Source organism: Aedes aegypti, chromosome 2, assembly GCF_002204515.2.
Source record: "Aedes aegypti strain LVP_AGWG chromosome 2, AaegL5.0 Primary Assembly, whole genome shotgun sequence".
Classification (NCBI taxonomy): domain Eukaryota; kingdom Metazoa; phylum Arthropoda; class Insecta; order Diptera; family Culicidae; genus Aedes; species Aedes aegypti.
The window spans coordinates 413,204,729-413,226,095 of record NC_035108.1 but is presented as its reverse complement, the minus strand read 5'-3'; the positions used below and the strand labels follow the sequence as shown (position 1 = coordinate 413,226,095).

Sequence of the window (21,367 nt, the reverse complement as noted above, 5' to 3'; positions counted from 1 at the left end):
AACTGAGAGAGCGAAATTTCTTATGTGTTATGGATCTATCCACCATAAATTAAATTCAATCGGTCTAAAAATTTTGATACTTTGGTATTCGAGTATTTCTCGAGAAATTCATCCTGCATTTTTGGCAGAAATTTCATATGAATTTGGAGCATCTTCTTGACGAGATTCCTGAGACTTTTTCGGTTGAAAACCTAGATTTTCCAGAAATCCTTCCCCAGGGATGATCATTAGAGTAAGGTTTTTTTTTTTAAATTTTGAGTCCCCTATGTTTAAACGACTTTTATTATGGTAAATAGCATCCTCCCAAAGTTTGAAGTGATTCGGAAGAAATTTGACTGTGCACACGCCATTTTAGTTTAGTTTAGTTTAGAAGTTTATATGAAGATTACTATGAAAAAAAGCCAACATTTTGTGTTCAGCACTCTATCTCTTCGTCATTATATTTTATGAAAAAGTGAACAAAATTTTCTCAACCACATTTCGATTGGACGTCAGGATAAATGATTATTCATTATTCTAAAGTAAAACACAACATTCCTACAGCTGTCAGGACGAAAGCATGTGGTATCATATGAACAGCAAAAAAAAACTCGATTGGCTGTACTATCTTAGAATACTCTTATGCCGACACTTACAGTGGCGAACCATTCAAAGTTTGTTGAGTGAAGTGTAAGATTGGTAGCTGAGAAACAGCCTATTAAGCTCAAAAGAGGCTGTATAAAAATCTTAGCTAAATAATCTACCAATGTTACTTAGGTTGCCAGTTTTTTCAATGGAATCAGGGGTTGTCCATAAAGTGCGTGAACTTGATTTTGGTTAAGCTTAGAGTCCTTTCAGAGAATTTCATTATTCTTTTAGAGCCATAGTACCCAACGTCCTTGAAGCATCTCATATATATTTTTATTTCGTATATTCCTTAAAGTTTTTGAAAGCATCCTAGGTCAAAATCACAGAGTAAGCCATGTAAGAATTTTCTGTAGCAAATGCTGGAGGAATTTCGGGAGAATTGTTTGAGGATTTTGTACAAGAATAACTAGAAAAATTTCTTATTTTTCTTGAGATCAGAATTACCCTTTTTTTCAAGAAATCTGTCGAAGATTTCTTTTGGTAGACTTCTTGAGAAATATTGGGATGAACCTCTGTGGGATTCGTTGAGGATATTTATAGACTGGCATCCCAAAACAAATATCTGGTCCAAATTTCACCTGTTTTATCCGTCCACAGTACTAATAATAGAATAGAAGCCCTAAATGCCTACAGAACACGGGACCGTACTAGTAGTGCATATATCTTGAAAATGAAGAGGTTCAGGATAAGAGAAAACCGCCTTTTACAAAGTTAATCACAGGTCTGTTGTCTTCAATTTAGAATTCACTCTTCAGATGGCACACAGACTCCGACCCAGTAGCGTAGCTAGACTTTTCGGGGCCCGGTTTTGTGATTAAAAATCATAACGTCTTAAAAAGAAGACACCGACATGTGAATGCTTCCAGTGGACGATTTGTCCTTTGAAGGACACTAGACAACGGACTAGCATGCAACGCCCAGTGGCACAGTCGAAATACGTTCCTGACGAAAAGTTTTCCGGACTGAAGTAGGGATCGAACCCAAACTCCTTGACTCAATGCGGCTGAACGCTTGCCAACACTAATCGCACGATCACGAAGCCTTTAGGGCTTTAGGGTTGATAGCGACTTAGCCGTTAAAAGAACCGTAATCCGGGGTAACATTATTCAGTATGACTTTACTCGCAAAAAGTTCGAATCATCATTTGTTGATGGAACATTTCAAAGCATGAATGGTGCCTCTATTTCTTACATTCATGAGCTAATAAAAAATAAGGATTTGCGAAAATTGCGTTTAGTTCATGCCTAAATTTGTCAACTTTTTGAATCAATTATTTTTATCATTATGGATGACTCTACCGAAGATTAATGTCTCACATGAGTTCTGCATATAGTATGAGCAAGTAAAATGCGGTTTTTATTAGAATTAGCATCGTCAAAAACGATTCCGTTGTCAAATGTTTCATAAGTTCATTCAATTTAGAAACATTAACGAACTACTATTAAGAATGCAGACTTTCCTAAGGAAATTGCCTACCTTTAGGCGTATTTCGCGATATAAAGTGTTTTTATTTTTGAAATAATTCAAAAAGTAAAAGACTTGTAAGAGTTTGTTATTCATATTCAACATCAGAAGCCATGATTTAAGTAAGTAACGACCTTTTCAATATTTCCGAACGTTGTATATAGTTAGCAGCAGTTGGTGCCAGTACTTGTTTTAGAAATATAAAACTTGCAACATTTGCAATTTCAAATGAGAAATTTAAGAAATATCCCAAAAAATGATCAATGTTACCCAGGATTACGGAACTTCAAAGACCTCACGCCCAATAAACGAAACCAAAAAGAGACTGAAACGTGGTTCCTCGTTTCTATAAGGATTTCTCAGAGAACCCGACAAGACATCTCTCAAAGCATTTCTGTGTGAATTCCTGTAAAAAATTCGGTGGGCATTCTTCGTGACGTTACGTAAAAAAATGCTAGGTCAATTCAATTTCAATTACCAGACGAAACCGTGCATGATTTCCCGTAGTGTTTTCTTGAGAGAATCTGAGGACAATCTCGAGTTGAACTCTTGGAGGCATTACAGAAATAATTTCTGCATTATTTTGTGATTAAATGAACTTTTAAATTTAATATCCTTATGGAGAATTAACTTCAAAAATAATTCAAGAAATATGTAGAAGAAATTTCGGAATAAATTTATGAGAAAAATCCGGTTGAACTTATAGTGAAATTCGTGGGAGAATTACTAATAGATTTTGTGGAATAATCTTTGGAAGAATATATGGGATAATCTGTGGGGTAATTGTTGAAATTTGCCGTGAGAGCTTCATTCGTAGAATAAATCTTTGTTGATTTTCCTGGAAGAAATTATGTAGGAATATTTTATCGTCCAGTAATTTGGGGTGTAGTTGATCACTGGGGAAAAGTTGATCGGTCCCGTACTCACATGTTAAGACTGTTAAGAGAGTTTTGATCCTATTTAAAAAAGACACCGACACGTTAATGCTTCCAGTGGACGATTTGCCCTTTGAAAGAAGCACCACACTAGACAACGGACTAGCATGCAACGCCCAGTGGCACAGTCGAAATACATTTCTCGCGAAACATTACTAAAGGACCTATGCACAAATGAGAGGCTCTCTTTGTTTACTTTCTCTTTGATCAATAACTGAGTTACATTAATCTCTTCTGTTGCATTTTTTGTATGAAACGCTAGTCAAGGAAATTGCCTTTCGATCTGTAGTGAAAAACTTCCCAAAAGTTTTAGTCGAAAGAGAACCAGAGAGGAAAGAATCTCTCATTTGTACATAGGTCCTTCAGTAATGTTTCGCGAGATTTCTGACGAAAAGTTTTCCGGACTGGAACTGGAATCGAACTCACACTCCTTGACTCGATGCGGCTAAATGCTTGGTAAGATTAACCGCACGGCCACGAAACCCACATTTCAATTAGGATAGAATTACCGGTTTTGGCCATAGAGCCATAATGGATTAAGGTGATTATAAAACGAAGCCAAACTTTGAATTTTCAAGTGCACAAGACGAGAATACTCGACAACAGTTCGCTTTGAAAACCAATCAACTTGCTTGCTTGCTGGTGGTGACTAATGGGATAGATTTTTAACGCGGAGCGCTGTTTGGTTCTTAAGTCTTGTGCTCTTGAAAATTTGAGGTGTGGCTTCGTTCTATAATCACCTTAACTTCGTTTCCTAAATTAGCCAACCACATTGATTTCTTATGAGAGTGAGAAGCCAAATTAGGCGTAAGGCAATTGAATTTTTTGGAGAAATCAATAATTTCTATTATTTTTCCATAAATACGGACGATTTATTAAATGTAGCTTTATTATAAGAATGTGGCCTACTGAACCCGAAAAGATTTATGCAGATTTACTTTTACAAACAGCATTTAAGGTGATTATAGAACGAAGCCACACCTCAAATTTTCAAGAGCACAAGACTTAAGAACCAAACAGCGCTCCGCGTTAAAAATCTATCCCATTAGTCACCACCAGCAAGCAAGCAAGTTGATTGGTTTGCAAAGCGAACTGTTGTCGGATATTCTCGTCTTGTGCACTTGATAATTCAAAGTTTGGCTTCGTTTTATAATCACCTTAAAAGTGTGGCCGAAATTTGTTCTCGTGGCCTATATTAACTAACGCGATTTTCAATGCGAAAAGATGACTCCTGCTCATTTCTGATATTTTAAGACCATAGTATGGAATGACAGCTTCCATTCAACGAATTTGCAATACATAAGAGCTTGCTATATATTGTCGCGCGCCCACCAAATCGGAACGCGCGTGTGGGACACTCGACATGTGACTCGTTCCCGACATAACTGTCATAATGACATGTGTGGCGCTGCATTCCTACGATGTTTATGAACACAGTGCATTATTCAAATATTAGTCCCGACGCTTGGAGATTGAGAAAAAATATATTTAAAAAAACTGTGTGTCCTTATTTCTGTCGGATAAATAATATTTTATATAAATAATGCTTATTAGGCAGGCCGAAACCATTGCTTCTCTATCACATTTTCTTTGATGTTCACTAAAATGTTTAAGAGTTCTTCTCCAAACAATCGACAGTTTTCAAATTATAAAATTGAGCGGATTTTCAACAAGTTGTAAGATCTTTTGGAAACCTATCGCAGAAATTGATCAACTTCAAACTACACTTCTTGATTTCTAAAAAAAATGTTTTTATTATTATGATAACATTTCGTCGAAATTTCATTCACATGATTCGATAACCGAGTACAGGTTTAAAAAATATTTGGGTGAAAATACATACATCCTATAAGGTATTATAGAACGGAATCGTTCAAAAGTGATCAACTTCACCTCATTTTACGGTATCTCAGAGTAATAACTAAAGATAATAATATAGACATTCCCAAAATAATCTTTCTAGGAAATGCTGTAAGAATTTTTTGAAGAATTTTCGTTATAATTCAAAGATTTTCTGGAGCTAATTTTTAAGGGATAATACTTTGAGAAATCATTTAAAAAACTTCAAGACTAATTCCTGGGACAATTGCTTGAGGAATCTTCTTCTTCTTCTTTCTGGCGTTACGTCCCCACTGGGACAAAGCCTGCTTCTCAGCTTAGTGTTCTTATGAGCACTTCCACAGTTATTAACTGAGAGCTTTCTTTGCCGATTGACCATTTTTGCATATGTATATCGTGTGGCAGGTACGAAGATACTCTATGCCCTGGGAATCGAGAAAATTTCCTTTACGAAAAGATCCTCGACCAGCGGGATTCGAACCCACGACCCTCAGCATGGTCATGCTGAATAGCTGCGCGTTTACCGCTACGGCTATCTGGGCCCCTGCTTGAGGAATCTATAGAATCTATATAACAATTTCTAGAGAGATCCTTGGTGAAGTATTTGTACGTATATTTGAAGAAAGTTTTGAATGAATCACTAGAAGAATTCCTGAGAATTTTCCACGTGGAATCTATGTCGCGTATTAATCTCTGAAATCTCCATCTCTGAATCATAGCAATGCGAAAAATGGAAAAAGGGACTACATATTTTTCTACTATAACTAGGCTATCCTTAGTCGTGTGGTTAGAGTCTGTGACTACGAAGCAAAAGCTGAAGGTGTCTGGGTTCGATTCCTGGTCGGTCCAAGATCTTTTCGTAATGGAAATTTCCTTAACTTCACTGGGCATATAGTATCATCATACCTGCCACACGATATACGAATGCGAAAATTGCCATATTGGCAAAGGAAGCTCATAGTTAAAAACTGTGGAAATGCTCATAAGAAATTAATTGCAATGTAAGATCTGACCCAAAATCCAAAATGACGAAGAAGACACAGTTGTTTTGATACAGGAATTTTCAACTTTTACGTCAATCATAGACCGCCAAAGGAAATAAGTTAGATTGTGACAAATTGATTATATTACATGAAGTACTCGTCACAATTATCTCGTGTGGCACGGAGGAGCAGCTGTACTGCCGGTATGTGACATTTCAAAGCACTTTTACAATGCCATATTCGATCCAGGAAAGCAAGCTGCTTTTTTATTGTTATGGCAGATATGATAAGCGGACAGTATACCTACATTTTATTAGCCACACAGAAAATGATACTTTGCTCAGGGAAGAGAACCCTCAATTGGGCGATTATTGTTAAGTCACTGTCTGCTTGTTCAGGAGATAATAAACTGGAAATTTTGGTCCGGTTGTAATTAGAACGACAAGTGCAAGCGCCAATCCACCTTTGCACTTTGGACTCGTGATTCGACTCCAGTCATCGTGAGTAATGCTTGGGGAAGTCACAGGGGGGCTTGCCGAGTTTTGCAGATTTTGCTTTATCAGTGCCAGTGCAATTTCTGGTTAATGTATTGGTAAAAGTTGATTTATTGCTTCTTTGTTGATAATTCTATCGATCCTTGAACCGTTGCAAATATTTTTTTCGGCTATCAAGATAGTCGATATAAGGTAAATCACCAATTGTTGAACGGTTAAAATGCTCGCTGTTAGACACGCCGTCAGGAATATACGGGCTGTTCGACAATTGGCATGTTTTTTAGTAGTTCAACAATAGGCGAATTAATCTACTATAACTTGTCCATCAAATATGAAAAACCGAACACCCGTTTGAGCTGAAAACGTAATCGATTGGTCACCCCAATCGACCAATCGATTAAGTTTTCAGCCTAACCGGATGTTTAGTTCTCCAGATTTGTGCTCTTGAAAATTTGAGATTTGGCTTCGATTCATCTTCACCTTAATATGTTATGAGTCTCGCACTACCCCGTTTTACGGTACTAATAAACACCTTGTTTCAATTCATTTTCCAGATGTCTTTAGTGGACACCTTAAAGGAGCTGTACAAGTTCAGTGTGATAGACTATGGCGTGTTTGCGTCGATGCTGATCCTTTCGGCGGCCTGCGGAATATACTTTGGCTTCTTCAAGCGAACCGTGAAACAAACACCGGATAGCAGTGATGACGAGTGTGGTCCCAGTCGAGGCAACAATGGCGCAAAAGCCAAACGAATAACAAGCTTTGGATCGTCTTCGATGGACGAGTACCTGTTGGGATCTCGGAAGTTGAAGGCCTTTCCCGTGGCGATGAGTTTGGTTGCGGGGTACATCTCCGGGGTGACGATCTTGGGAACGCCTTCGGAAATCTACAACTTTGGTACGCAGTACTGGTTGATAGTTGTGCCGATCCTGCTGATGGGCGTGGCCGTCTGTACCATCTACCTCCCGGTGTTCTGTTCCCTGAAGCTGAATTCATCATATGAGGTTTGTAGGCAGTATGAATTTGCAAGTTGATATAACTGCTAATGATGACCTTATAAACAATTCCAGTACCTAGAGCTGCGATTCAACTCATCGGTCCGGTCAATGGCTTCTGTGATGTTTGTTCTGGACGAGGTAATTTCCCTGTAGAATTTTAATTGCTTCGTCGCCGTAATACAAATATTGTCTTGTTGCAGCTATTTTTCCTGCCTATGATAATCTACGTGCCGGCGTTGGCGTTCAATCAAGGTATTTAATTAGCCTTCGTTAGAATCCACAGCAATGGGGTTATAGCTAAGTAGAGTACCTACATGTGTTAGGCTAGGTTCAAAGTCGAACGCCTTTCAATTTGCAACTAATGTTTATTTATAACGGCAAAATAGGCTTGACTATGAAAACAAATGTTGAGCCTCGGCCTGTTTGAATTGTCGTCGATCTCGTCAATATTGTTTACGTTTTAGATATATTGTGTTGATATTTTACGATATACAGCAGATGATTAATGATGTTTTTTTTCAGTTACTGGATTCAATCTTTACATCATTGGAGCTATAGTATGTGTGGTGTGCATATTTTATACTTTACTGGTTAGTATTTTTGGATATAAGTTCAATTATATATTTATATAACTGCCAAGAAAAGCATAACTGTACCATATGGACTTTCGAAGCAACACCCTTTTTGTCGCAAAATCCATGTTAAACTATATAATTAACTATGCATATGCAAATTAGGTGTCTAGATGGTCGAAACTTCATGATCCGGGAGTTGCAATTTCGATTCTCGTTGAAATACTTTACTATGCATATGGCTATTTTTTCTGTATGGGACAGTTATGCCTTTATGATAAGATAAGATGCTATAAAATGCTCATAGCACAGCATGAGATGTGACACTATGAAGATCTCCATCTACCTTCCTCTTTCTTGAATGGGTAATGGTTCCAGTTTGAAGCCATCTCGACTAGAAGAATTCAAATCGCTGGATGTTCAAAATTAACTTACATTTGTTACGGTATGCAACGGTATACAAGAATATGAACAATTCACTAACAAAAACGACTAGCACCGAGAGTTTTTTTTTTATTTTTCTAACGCTTTTCGACTAGGATTTTTGAGGGAAATTGTTGTGGATATTCTTAAAAAAAACTTTGGGTGAACTTATTTAGAAATATTGAAAACGTATTTTGAAGAAATTCTAGGACTAACTCTAGTTGAATTGCTAGCAGAAATTGTTGTAGATATTTTTGTGTGATTTTTGAAAAAAAAACATCAATTGATGAAATCTGCATTGGTTTCAGGACAAATCCCCACAGAAAATATTACTGACATTTTAGAGGAGTTTCTTAAGTAATCCTTAGATCCTTAGAGGAGGACTTCTGATATCCTAAACGCTGTCCTTGTCTCCTAACATAGAAGTATTTGGAGTAATCCTTTCTGTAAAGGACTGTTCATATTATAAAGTGGACACTTTCTTTATGCTATATATTTTTCATTTATTAATAAAATCGTAATCGTTGTTTGTGCATTGTTCAACTATTATTCTACAATGTTATGAAAGTGGTATATGTAACAAAATGCTTTTAGTTTGAAAAAATATATAGTTTTTACAAAAACTCCTACCAAAAGCTGTTCGTCAAAATTAAACATTATTTTTCACATTACATAAATCCTCATTTTTATGAACAATTCGTATGTTGGTATCTCTTACTATTCTATTGAAGGTAAAGCTTTAAAAAATAAAAATATTACACCATTCTCTGATTCTAGGTCACTGTAGTCATTTATCCAATTATGCCCAATTTTGCTGATACACCATCTTTTTACTCCCAGCAGAAAAGTAAAGTAAAAAGCGTGTTCAGCGTGTTTGGTCTAGATACTCTAGATTACTAAAAATCAATATTTGTATAAACCAGAGCTAAGTTGTGAGTTTGAGCGCTTTCTTAAGTATAAATTTTACTCTTTATGGACGGTTTGCTAAAATTCTCATACTTTCAAAATCAAGTACGAATAGTTATCGATCTACTGCGAATTGTATGAAAATAATACATTGAAAATCTAATCGATTTCATTACAGCAGTGTTGCCAATTTTGATTATTATCATTGTGCTTTGAGAGATCTTCTTACGCATCTGTTTTTTCTATTGTACTTCTTATATGACGTGGGGACCAAATAAGTAACTTTAAAAAGGCGTAGGTTGTTTTTCATATTAATACTATATTCCCAAGTACCAAGCATTATAACATTGCACGTATTCTACTCCATATCAACTATACTGATGCGACATTACTTTTATTCGACAAATTACAAGGGCTGTCAAGCAAAAGAGCATTAACGCTACATTACAAATGCATCAATGCACTAATATTACTTTATGAATTGCTTGGTTGCTTTATAAACATTATTGCATTAGTTCGACTTTTAAACTACTTTGATGGTAGGCTTACGGAAATGCAGCTGCTTTATATAAGCAATGATATAATGCTCCATGGTTACTTGGGTTAATACTTCTGTCAGAGCGTACTAATCCTAAAATTCTACTCATATTAGTTCCCTTTAAATTTTAAATATTTGTCTCCTAAAAATATCTGTGAAAAATGGTTTTATGATATCTGGAAAATTGTTGCTTCAAAAATAACTTGTTACTTTTCAGGAGGCTTTTGATTGATATTGCTTTCGAAGAACATGACTTTTTTTTTAAATAAAAATATAGATTATTGAATTTTCCAGCCAATTTTCAACTATCATTGATTTTGATATCGTCGGAAAATCGGCCGCTCCAAACGTTGTTCCTCATTAGCGCGATATTTATTTATTTTGGGGACTTTTTAATAATCAGAAAACTGTACAATATTAGTTAAACGATGTACAGAAATTCGATTGCCTTTTCATTGATAAAATAAAAAGATGTAGCATGCACAAGATGTCCACTTTATAGAATGAACAGTCCTTATTTCTTAAAGAATTCCTGCATTTGTCTTTAGAAAAGTCCTCCATGAAATCTGGCAGAAATCCTTACGATTTCTTATAAGAAACTCTAGAAAATTCCCTAGAATGGTTCTGTAACGAAATTCAGAATCAAATCAATGTAAATCTCACAGTAATTTCTGAAGAAATTTATTGTGTGATCCAAGATTTCTCAAAAAGTTTGTATATACATTTTGAAGGAGCTTCAGATTTAATTTTGGATACATTTCTGTAGTATGTGTTGAAGAAGACCACCTGTAATAATTCAGAGAAGTGTGCTTAGAGTAATTTCTAGTTTATTTTTTGGAAGAATCATGGAAAATTCTTGGAATAATTCATAGGAATTTTTTTGGTTTCATCGTTGAACGGATTCCTAAAGAAATTCTAATAGCAAATTTTGCACAAACTTCTTAAAAACCTTTATAGTTACTTTTAGAATTTCAGAAAGTAATGAAGATAAAAGGTAAACATTATGAGAAAAAAGATAATTTTATGATAAATCCTCAGCGATAGGAGACCTGGAGGAATTCTTGAAAAATAAAAATTGCAGAGAAGTTAAAAATATGTTCCAGGGTCTTTAAAGAAATCCCTAAAATTCTCTAGAGATATTCTTGAGAAACTTCTTATAGTACTGGTAAATGAGCTCCCGCAAGAATAATTAATGGAGCTCTTGAATACAAATCTAGTGGAATGACTTTAAAGTTTCTGATGAATCACTAGAAGAATTATTGGCGATAATACCTCGAGTAAATTTAGGCGAATCCGAGAATGAATGACTGCATAATTGAAGAACTTATCCAAAGCAAACTGTCAATTACACTGCGGAACACGATTTTGTCTCAAGCATTATAATACTGCTATTTACTTAATTAAGGGTTGATGAATCCATTGCCGTTTTCAAAAATATCATAGCACGTCCAGTGTTTGAGATATTGGCTGTTGAAAATGCAAAATTTGACTATTTCAGCCAACTTGCATGCAAATTTGCCAGCTTGTACGGCAATATAATTGCTTAATTTGCCACAGAATTCAAACTTTATGTGTATAACAATACTTATCAACAAAGTTCATAATACTATCGATGCTCAAAAGTTGTTTTCTGGTGTTTTTGAAAAGCATTGTATTCTGCCATATACGAGAAACGACAAGTTTTGTATGGAGACTACAAACATGTTGAAAAATCGATTAAATCTAAATTTTATCGTGCAATTTCAACCAAATTATATCAGAAACGAAAGTTGAAGTCCTATTCTGCATGCTTGGTCAATTAGATCACAAAAAGTTTGAAAAATCATTCTTTAAATTTCAAGTAAACATCAATTAAACCAGTGTTTTATATAACTTTAACGACCTGTACCTAAAAATTATGGTGTGCAGGGACATTTGTGAGAACGGCATCACATTCAGCGACCCCAAATCTACAAGAGACACATATTTTAATCCTTGAGACACGCAAAAATGTCATTTTTGTTACGCTGTGTTATCTGAGGAATCCTCACAGACTTTTTGAAAGAATACCAGTAAGAAATCGTCCAAGAAACCTTGGGAGGGGGGGGGCCTGGGGATTGTATATTTGAAATAACTGAATTAGTTCCTGGAATAATTCCTGGAGTTATTCGTTGACTAAAACATAAAAAGATCCAAAAAAAGGATTCATGAAAAAAATATGTTAAAGTGTTTTCTGTCTGAAAAGTCATAAAATGATCCCTAATAGGATTTGGAGTATACTTCCTGGACAAGCTCGTGGAATGCCTGATTTTTTTTTCGAGAATTTTCAAAGAAAATTGTTCAAGATGACGTATTAGAACTCTTAGGCAAATTCTTGGAGGAATCCTATAAATATTTAAAGTGTATTTGAAAGAAACCTTTTGAAATAATCTATTGAGCAATTAAATTTTAATCAATACCTTCAGGAATTCCTAGGTGAATTACTTGAGGATCGTCAAGAGAAATCCTTGGATTTTTTTAGTGGATTCCCTGAGAATGAAACTGTGACGTGTCCCTGAGATCTCTGTGTAGATGTTCCATTGCAATATCAAGCATTTATTTGCCATCATTAACTGATATCTCACACCCCATATTTGGGCTTTAGGACTCCCAGAAGTGAATTTGAAAATAAGTGTGGAATCCATCAAGTTTTAAGGGGGAAAGGTGCTCAAAAAGTATGAAATTTGTATAAAAAAAAATCCACCAAACTTATGCGATATTGCCTTTTTTTGTCGTTGGTGGCATTTTATTCGATGGATTACTTTCGTTGTCGAGTTGAAGATTCTTTAGGGACGATTCAAATATGACATCCATCGTTTTTCGGGATTTCTAGAACCCCCCTCCCCCCTCTGTCACGCTTTTTCCAATAGGCCTTTTCATGTGACAGATCCGTCTATGCATCCGTCACCTAATACACGCACTGTCACACTTTCATAGACCCCCTGCCTCCTCCAAATGATAGACGTCATTTTTGGATGACCACTTAATCAATAGATTTTTGTTTGTTATAAATTTGTTATAAGTGTTTTCGTTTCGAAACAAAAAAGTTATAACTACCTAGGGATACTAAAATTTTGATTCCTCCGAGACTGACAACTTCATAGAAAAAAATGTTTTCTAGCTTTCGGCTTGTTGTAGTCTCAATAGAATTTCCATAAACGTATGTACTACAATGCATACTAATATGGACGTTGTTTTGCACTTTGAAGCTTACGGTGAACTTATTCAATCCAGCCCACGGGCCGTAAGATTTTTTCGGCTTAATTGCATCGAAAGTCTAAAGTAAATTTTAACTTTTCGTCATGAATTAGTTAAAATTGTTTTGCTTTTATTTGAGTAAAACTCTTCTCATATCGAAGTTTACTGCGAACAAATAAATCAATTTTCGCATAAATCTTTAAAAGAATTTATCTTACATTGAAAGACTATTTTTACTTTCGTTTTAATCACTAAATGAACCACATAAACCTCTTCTTTGCTTTTTTGTATGAAACGCTAGCCAACAATATTGTCTTTTGATCTATAGTGAAAAAGATCCCGAAAGCTTTGGTATTGTACTGTTATAATCGAAAGAAAGCGAAAGAGGAGAGAATCTCTCATTGTTACGTAGGACCTTATGAAAAGTTACGTGAAAACTATGTCGGGAATGTGATAAAAATGATAAAAAATGTATAGCAGGCCTGTTCTACAGATTCACATTAAAGATGCTTCTCGACACTTGATAGGTACTTCTAGGTACTAGGTGAAAGTTCCTAAAGCGGTTCCTAGACAACACCAATATATTGATGGATTGATGTTACTCAATATATTGATGTTATCTGAGTGTGACATCAATATGTTGATGCAAATATTGAGTTGGAATCAGGAAAGTTTGATTGTGCATTTCAATATTTCACTGATCTCCTCTCGCAGTTTGACTTCGGTAGCCGATAGCAGCTGAAGTGAAGCATGTTTTGTGTTCGTCAGGCGATTTGCTTGAATCAGCATCATTAAAATTAATAGAAGTTTGTGCGGCGCAATCCAAAGCTTACCCGACTTAAAGTACTGTCAATATCGTGGGCGTCTTTGAATCGATTAAGGGTCTCGTTCGTTACGTTCTGTAGTCTGTCTATATATAGTTTCGCATGATCATACTAGAAAGTTTCACTTGGCCCTTATCTGAATTATTAAATTCGAAAGTGTGTTTTGTCGGAGGAAGTCAGAATTTTGTTTACAACGAGAAAGTCCAAATTTTGGAAAGTCATTGAAATTTGTTTGAAAACTTAGTGTTTTTGTTACACGTTAAACATTCTTCATTGATCGGATTTCATGTTCCCACTAGACGTAGAAAAACCAACGGCTAGTATGGTCCATGCCATTACCATTGAATCTCTGTTACTGTGCACTCAACTACTTGTACTTACTTCTATAGGGTGGCATCAAAGCTGTCGTCTTCACCGATGCCTGGCAGGTTGTGGTGATGTTCATCTCCGTGGTCATTGTGGTCATCCTGGGCACAATCAGCATCGGCGATCCGGAAATCATTTGGAAACGAGCAGAACTGGGAGGTAGAATTGATTTTTTCAAGTAAGTACTTATTCCCTTGGGATTAAGTGATTTTTTGTGAACAATTGTTTCCATTTGTTTGTTTTTTAGCATTAATCCATCGATGTACGAGCGACAAACCTTTTGGGGTGTCCTGATTGGAGGTTTCTTCTATTGGACATCGTTCAATTCGGTCAACCAAACAATGGTCCAGCGGTACATGTCACTGCCAAATTTGAAGAAAGCGAAATTGTGAGACATTTTTCTTGCTTGTCATCCAGTATCTCCGATAATTAACAAGTTATTATCCATTTTTAGATCCATTGGAATGTTCACCATTGGAATGGGTGTTTTCGTATCCGTTTGTTGCTACGCTGGACTGCTGATCTATGCTCACTATTATCAGTGTGATCCAACATCGTTGGGATTTGTCAAGACTGACGATCAGCTGTTCCCCCACTACGTTATGGAGATCGTTGGTCATCTTCAGGGAATCCCCGGATTGTTCATCGCTGGAGTATTTGGTGCTGCTCTAAGTTCCCTATCAGTGGTGCTTAACTCGACTTCTGCTGTGTTGCTGGAAGATATCCTGAAAGGATTGTTCCGTGTGAATCCTAGTCCTAGAGTAGCTAATATATTTGTAAGAAGCTGCGTTGTAGTACTTGGACTCGCAGCCATGGGTTGCCTATTTATTATAGAAAAATTGGGAGGAATTCTGAGCGTTGCTACGTCACTATCGGCCATTGCTGCAGGAACGACCTGTGGGATATTCACTCTCGGAATGCTGGTGCCCTGGAGCAATTCCAAAGGAGCTCTGTCTGGTGGCATCGCTGGAGCACTTTTATCCGGTTGGGTATCGCTAGGTGCGCAATATGCAAGTGCTAATGGTGATATCCTACCTCACAAGCTGTCAGTATCAATTGATGGATGCCCAGCCGATATGCTCAACAACAGAACGATTGTTAATCCGGCGTATCCAGATGAATCGAGCGTTTTCTTCTTGTACCGGCTATCCTATCATTGGATTACACCAATCGGTGTAATTACGGTTATGATTATTGGAACGATCGTATCCTTCTTGACTGAACCCAGAAATTTGAAGGATATTGATCCGGAACTGATCTCACCAGTCATTCACCGATTCCTACCACAGGAATCATTCGGAAATTTTGGATCTGCTAGCAAGGAAGTCCCGGTGCACATTGGCGAGGAAAAGGCGTCACAGTATGGAGTAGAGCGTTTGGTAAGTGTTATTGGATATTCTTAGTTCTCGTTTTTCAAGAATCAATCGCTTTTACAGAGTGCCAAAAGGAAACGAGCTCCCTGAAACGGAAAATACATACAATCATAACGGGATTCCAGTTACTTAATGCATTCGTCGTATGCAATAATGGACTTAAGTAAATGATGAGGACTTCGTTACCCGATGGATGTTCAAATCCAACCGTGTAATCTCCTGAAGATATTGCAATTTGCAACTGTTAATCGTGCAAGGAATCGTTTGATCGATTCTGATCTATAAAGACGTTTTGTGCTCTGTTCGAAGGGAGCCAGAGGTTTTCTCAGTTTTATTAGATTGATAGGGTGGAGTGTCATTAGAAGGTGTACCGGAGCTCGTAGGATGGAGCGCCGTGCTGCAATTGTAGGTACAAATGTGCTAACATTTCTGTAACTGCCTGTGATACAATCAAAAGAATTGTTTAGTTCGTAAGTAGCATACCATAGTAATGATATATGAGATAAATTTTAACGTGCAACAAACTATTAGTTGAAATAAATCTTTTTTAGGAAAACATGATTGGTTCATTTTGAATTTGTGCCGATAAATAGTTGTACCATCAGGGCGTTTCTGCGTCATATTTTTCACCAACAAATCTGAATGGCTTATTTTCTATCCTTAATCTTACTTGGTTTGAATTTGTTTATTATGGTCGTATTTTGAAGAAATTTCCATGAACTTAAGATTCTGCTCTGAGGATGCCAGAATAACTACTATCCGATCAATAAAATAAAAAAGCTTTTTGATCTAATAATTTACGAATTCTCTCTAATCTGAAGCTAAGATGCACTTCGCGTCGAAACCTGTATCTTCTTCTTCTTTGTATTACGTTCACATTGGTACTGAGCCTGCTTCTTAGCTTAGTGTTCAATGATCACTCCCATAGTTATTAACTGAAAGCTTACTATGCCAAAGTTACCAATTTCGTATTTGTATATCTTGTGGCAGGTACGATTATACTATATGCCGCGGAGTCTAACCACTCGGCTCAGTAAAGCTCCCTGTATCGGGTACTTCGTAATACAAAAATGTACTCATAAAATCGCACGAAACACACTCCTCTGGAGCTCAAATAGCCCTAGCAGTGAACGCGCAATTATTTAGCAGAATCGCATTGTGAGCTTGCGGGTTCAAACCCGACTTTTCGGGTTGGAAATTTTCTAAATTTTCCAGGGCATAGAATACTTTTGTACTTGCCATACGTAATACAATTGCTTAAATTGTCAATTGACAAAAAGAGTTCTCAGCTTATTGCTGCGGAAGTGCTAATAGATCAATTTGAGAAATAGTAGGGACGTACAACCAGAATGAAAAAAAATGCTTGCTTAACTGGGGATGTGGCCGATCATCTTGATCAAGAGATTGTAGGGGTTCCTGGGGTAATATGCACCACTTAAAGAAAATGTGTCGAAATGAACACTAAACAACATGCATGTAGTGCTTTAATACGCGAATCTAGTTGGTTAAGGTTCACCCTACATGGTGTTGAGCGAATTTTCATCATAATTTCATTAGATTGTCGGGAAATTTAACCTTTTTCAAACACTACTTGGTCGGCGTTAAGTCAGAGGGGACGAAGTACGAAACTTGTAAAAATAGGATTATTCTCTCATTAGATGCGAAAATTCCTTACCTCCGTTTCACTTTGACCAGATTTGATGAATGCGGTAAACTGCGATATATATGCAACAAATTTACTTTGGATGATCAATAAAAATCGATAAAAGTGTGCAGTCAGAGTGGACCAAGTCCTTATTACCATTAAAGCGAAAATGATCAGCGCGCTGAGGATTACGAGGAAATGAAAAACATTTCAAGAGATTTTACTTAGCCATCAATAGAAATTTATAAATATGACTTAATTCGATGCATGTGATTTTGATTTTTGACCATATTTACCATATTTGGATGGGTGGTCAGAAATTGTAACAATTTCTGTGCAGACGGAGCGGACCAATTGTTGAAAAGCAATAAACTGATTGATTATTGAATTTTTTGAGTCAATTTCAGAGTCTGATAAAAGTTTATGGTAGTTCTATGGTGTATGTATGGAATGTGCTAGACCCCGCTTATTGGACCAGTATATTTAGTTCGGTGCTAAAGATTTTCACTTAGTCCACTCTGACTGACACTCGGTATAACCTAGCGCGACTGGCCCAACCGAACGTCGCTGCCGCATACGCGCAGCATCTCGAGGTAGCGTTGCCGGAAGAGGGCTTGACGAAACCCCTCTTGAGGACTGCTGGAGCAACATAAAAGCAGCCATCAACAACGCTGCCGAGAGCATCGTCGGGTACGTGGAAAGGAGGACATGTGACGATTGGTTCGACGAAGAATGCAGGCAGGTTTTGGAGGAGAAGGATGCAGCGCGGGCTGAAATGCTGCAGCAAGGAACGCGACATAACGTGGAGCGATATAAAAGAAAACGAAAGCAGCAAACCCGCCTATTCCGGGACAAAAAGCGCCGCCTGGAAGAAGCGGAATGTAAAGAAATGGAACAGCTGCATCGTTCACAAGAAACGCGAAAGTTCTACGAGAAGCTTAACGCATCCCGAAAAGGCTTCGTGCCGCGAGCCGAAATGTGTAGGAATAAGGACGGAAGTATCTTGACGGACGGACGTGAGGCGATTGAAAGGTGGAAGCAGTACTACCTGAACACCTGAATGGCACGGAGAACACAGGCGCCGAGGGTCACGACAGCGGAGGAAGTGGCTACGTCAGCACGGCGGATGAAGGAAACCAACCTGCCCCCACATTGAGGGAAGTTAAGGATGCCATCAACCAGCTCAAGAATAACAAGGCCGTTGGTAAGGATGGTATTGGAGCTGAACTCATCAAAATGGGCCCGGAGAGGTTGGCAGCCTGTCGGCTCCGGCTGATCGTCAGAATCTGGGAAACGGAACAGCTGCCGGAGGAGTGGAAGCAAGGGGTCATATGCCCCATCTACAAGAAGGGCGACAAACTGGAATGTGAAAACTATCGTGCGATCACTATCCTGAATGCCGCCTACAAAGTGCTATCCCACACGGGTAGAAATCAGAATCCAAAAACAAGATTATGACTCATGATATCATGATTCCAGCGTGTTTTCGTCTTATGAAAATACACCATGATTTGGACTCATGATATCATGAGTCAGATTGCCGTAACGCAACACACGCGTTAGGTTTTTGTAGCTGATTGCTCGGAATCATGATTCAAATGCCAAAAATGCTGAGTCGCGCATCCGTATATGATCGACAAAATAAAAAAAAAAGTTAAATATAGCATGCATTGAGATTCGAGCCAAGAACCTTCCGATTGTGAGCCACGTACTCTACCACTCAACCGCTTCATCATCTTGAATTAAGAGTGATCGATACGAATGTGATCAAGCAAAGTGCGCCGCTTAGTGTTTTCATACTGGATGTTACGCTTATGAGGAATCATGATTATGGCTCCAGGAACAATGATTTGTGATCCTGATATTATGACCTAACCAATTTATGAATTTCATGATTTGTAAATCATGGTGTGGGGATCAGATTTTTATCCGTGCAGATTATCTTCCGTCGTCTATCACCAATAACAAATGAGTTTATGGGAAGTTATCAAGCTGGTTTCATCAACGGCCGCTCGACAACGGACCAAATCTTTACTGTACGGCAAATCCTCCAGAAATGCCGTGAATACCAAGTCCCAATGCATCACTTGTTCATCGATTTTAAAGCAGCTTATGATAGCATCGACCGCGAAGAGCTATGGAAAATCATGGACGAGTACAGCTTTCCCGGGAAGCTCACAAGACTAATAAGAGCAACGATGGACGGTGTGCTGAATAGCGTGAAGATTTCGGGCGAACATTCCAGTTCGTTCGAATCCCGCCGGGGACTTCGACAGGGTGATGGACTTTCGTGCCTGCTGTTCAACATCGCGCTAGAAGGTGTCATGCGGAGAGCCGGGTTCAATAACCGAGGTACGATTTTTACAAGATCCAGCCAATTTGTTTGCTTCACGGATGATATGAATATTGTCGGCAGAACATTTGGAACGGTGGCAGACCTGTACACCCGCCTGAAACGTGAAGCGACAAAAGTTGGTGAATGCGTCAAAAACAAAGTACATGCTGATAGGCGGAACCGAGCGCGACAGAGCCCGCCTGGGAAGCAGTGTTACGATAGACGGGGATACTTTTGAGGTGGTTGATGAGTTCGTCTACCTCGGATTCTTTCTTAACGGCTGATAACAACGTTAGTCGTGAAATACGGAGACGCATCATCAGTGGAAGTCGCGCCTACTATGGGCTCCAGAAGAAGCTGCGGTCGAGAAAGATTCACCCTCGCACCAAATGTACCATGTACAAAACGCTTATAAGACCGGTGGTCCTCTATGGACATGAAGCATGGACCATTCTGGAAGAGGACCTGCAAGCACTTGGAGTGTTCGAACGAAGGGTGCTTAGGACGATCTTTGGCGGAGTACAGGAAAACGGTGTGTGGCGGCGGAGAATAAACCACGAGCTCGCTAGGCTCTACGGTGAACCCAGTATCCAGAAGGTTGCGAAAGCCGGAAGGGTGCGCTGGGCAGGACATGTTGCAAGACAACCGGACAACAATCCTGCAAAGAAGGTATTCGCGTCGAATCCGGTTGGCACAAGAAGGCGAGGAGCACAGCGAGCGAGGTGGCTTGATCAGGTGCAACAAGATCTGGAGAACGTGGGCCAAAATTGAAGTTGGAGAGACACAGCCATGGACCGAGTAAATTGGCGTAACATCGTTAACGAGGTTCTATCAAATTAATTGATGTAACACCAACTAAATAAATAAATGTTAGAGATATATAGCCAATTTGACCATGCAAGCATTAAATGATTTTTATTTTCCTAGAAATTGTTCAGTCAGAGTGAACCAACTCACTAAACGGTGGTCTTTAGTTCAGTCAGAGTGGATCAAGTACACATAGTCCATCAAAAAATCGTTCTATCAATGGTTTGGATTATGATTTTTCATGATTATCACTTCACATTATATTGTTTATAAGCAACACAAATATGTGTAGAAATATTGAACCAAAATTTAAACGAGTTCAAAAACTACAGAGCGTTAGACTTTGAACCCATTGTTCTCAAAATATGAAAAATATAACTTGGTCCACTCTGACTTAATGCCGACCACTTTTGCGTGAATTAAGAATGATGCGGGGCACGATGCACTGCTTTTTGGGGCAGAACGCACCACAACATTGAGGCAAGATGCACCATCGTGTTTTTAACGTAATTTCATTTATCGTAAAAACGCGAGTTTTGGATGATTTTCGTCTACAAGATGATACAATTGTGAATAAATACGTTAGTAAAGACTTCAAATGACCTAACTTTTATGATTATAGTTTATGGAGTGCAACCGGGCGCTTAACAGAAAATGTTATGGAAAATAAGAATCGTTGTGTTATTTTACCAAAACATGTCATCAACAACTTACCCAGTCTTTAATCATCTGTTTTATGGTGAAAGATTGAAAAAAATCTCAATTCATCGCTTTCAAAACAACAAGTGAAATGATCGAGAAAGTTACAGGGATGGTACACAAATTATGTCACGCTAAATTTCATCTTTTTTGAACCCCTCCCCCCACCCCTTTTTCACGTTTTTTGTATGATTCCCCGAAATTTTTGTAAGGCTTGTCACGCTTGGCTTGACGCCCCCCTCCTCATTGGAGCGTGACGTAATTTGTGCATGACCCCGCATCAGAATCGTGCTTTTCGAATTTATCGTTCTATCTCCCTGTTA

General features: G+C 38.0%; 1 protein-coding gene across 3 annotated transcripts in view; it reads left to right on the top strand.

Annotated features, from left to right (window-relative positions):
* Window positions 1–16,119, top strand: part of LOC5569072 (sodium-coupled monocarboxylate transporter 1) — a 37,531-nt gene extending 21,412 nt beyond the window's left edge. For all 3 annotated transcript variants that reach the window (XM_001658252.2, XM_021847350.1, XM_021847349.1), the window contains 8 exons: window positions 6,897–7,346; window positions 7,413–7,478; window positions 7,541–7,592; window positions 7,863–7,930; window positions 14,209–14,363; window positions 14,433–14,573; window positions 14,640–15,564; window positions 15,622–16,119. In XM_001658252.2, the coding sequence (XP_001658302.1) occupies window positions 6,897–7,346; window positions 7,413–7,478; window positions 7,541–7,592; window positions 7,863–7,930; window positions 14,209–14,363; window positions 14,433–14,573; window positions 14,640–15,564; window positions 15,622–15,648 (1,884 nt within the window). In that variant the 3' untranslated portion in view covers window positions 15,649–16,119. The remainder of the gene's footprint in view (window positions 1–6,896; window positions 7,347–7,412; window positions 7,479–7,540; window positions 7,593–7,862; window positions 7,931–14,208; window positions 14,364–14,432; window positions 14,574–14,639; window positions 15,565–15,621) is intronic.
* The last annotated feature ends 5,248 nt before the right edge of the window (window positions 16,120–21,367 follow it).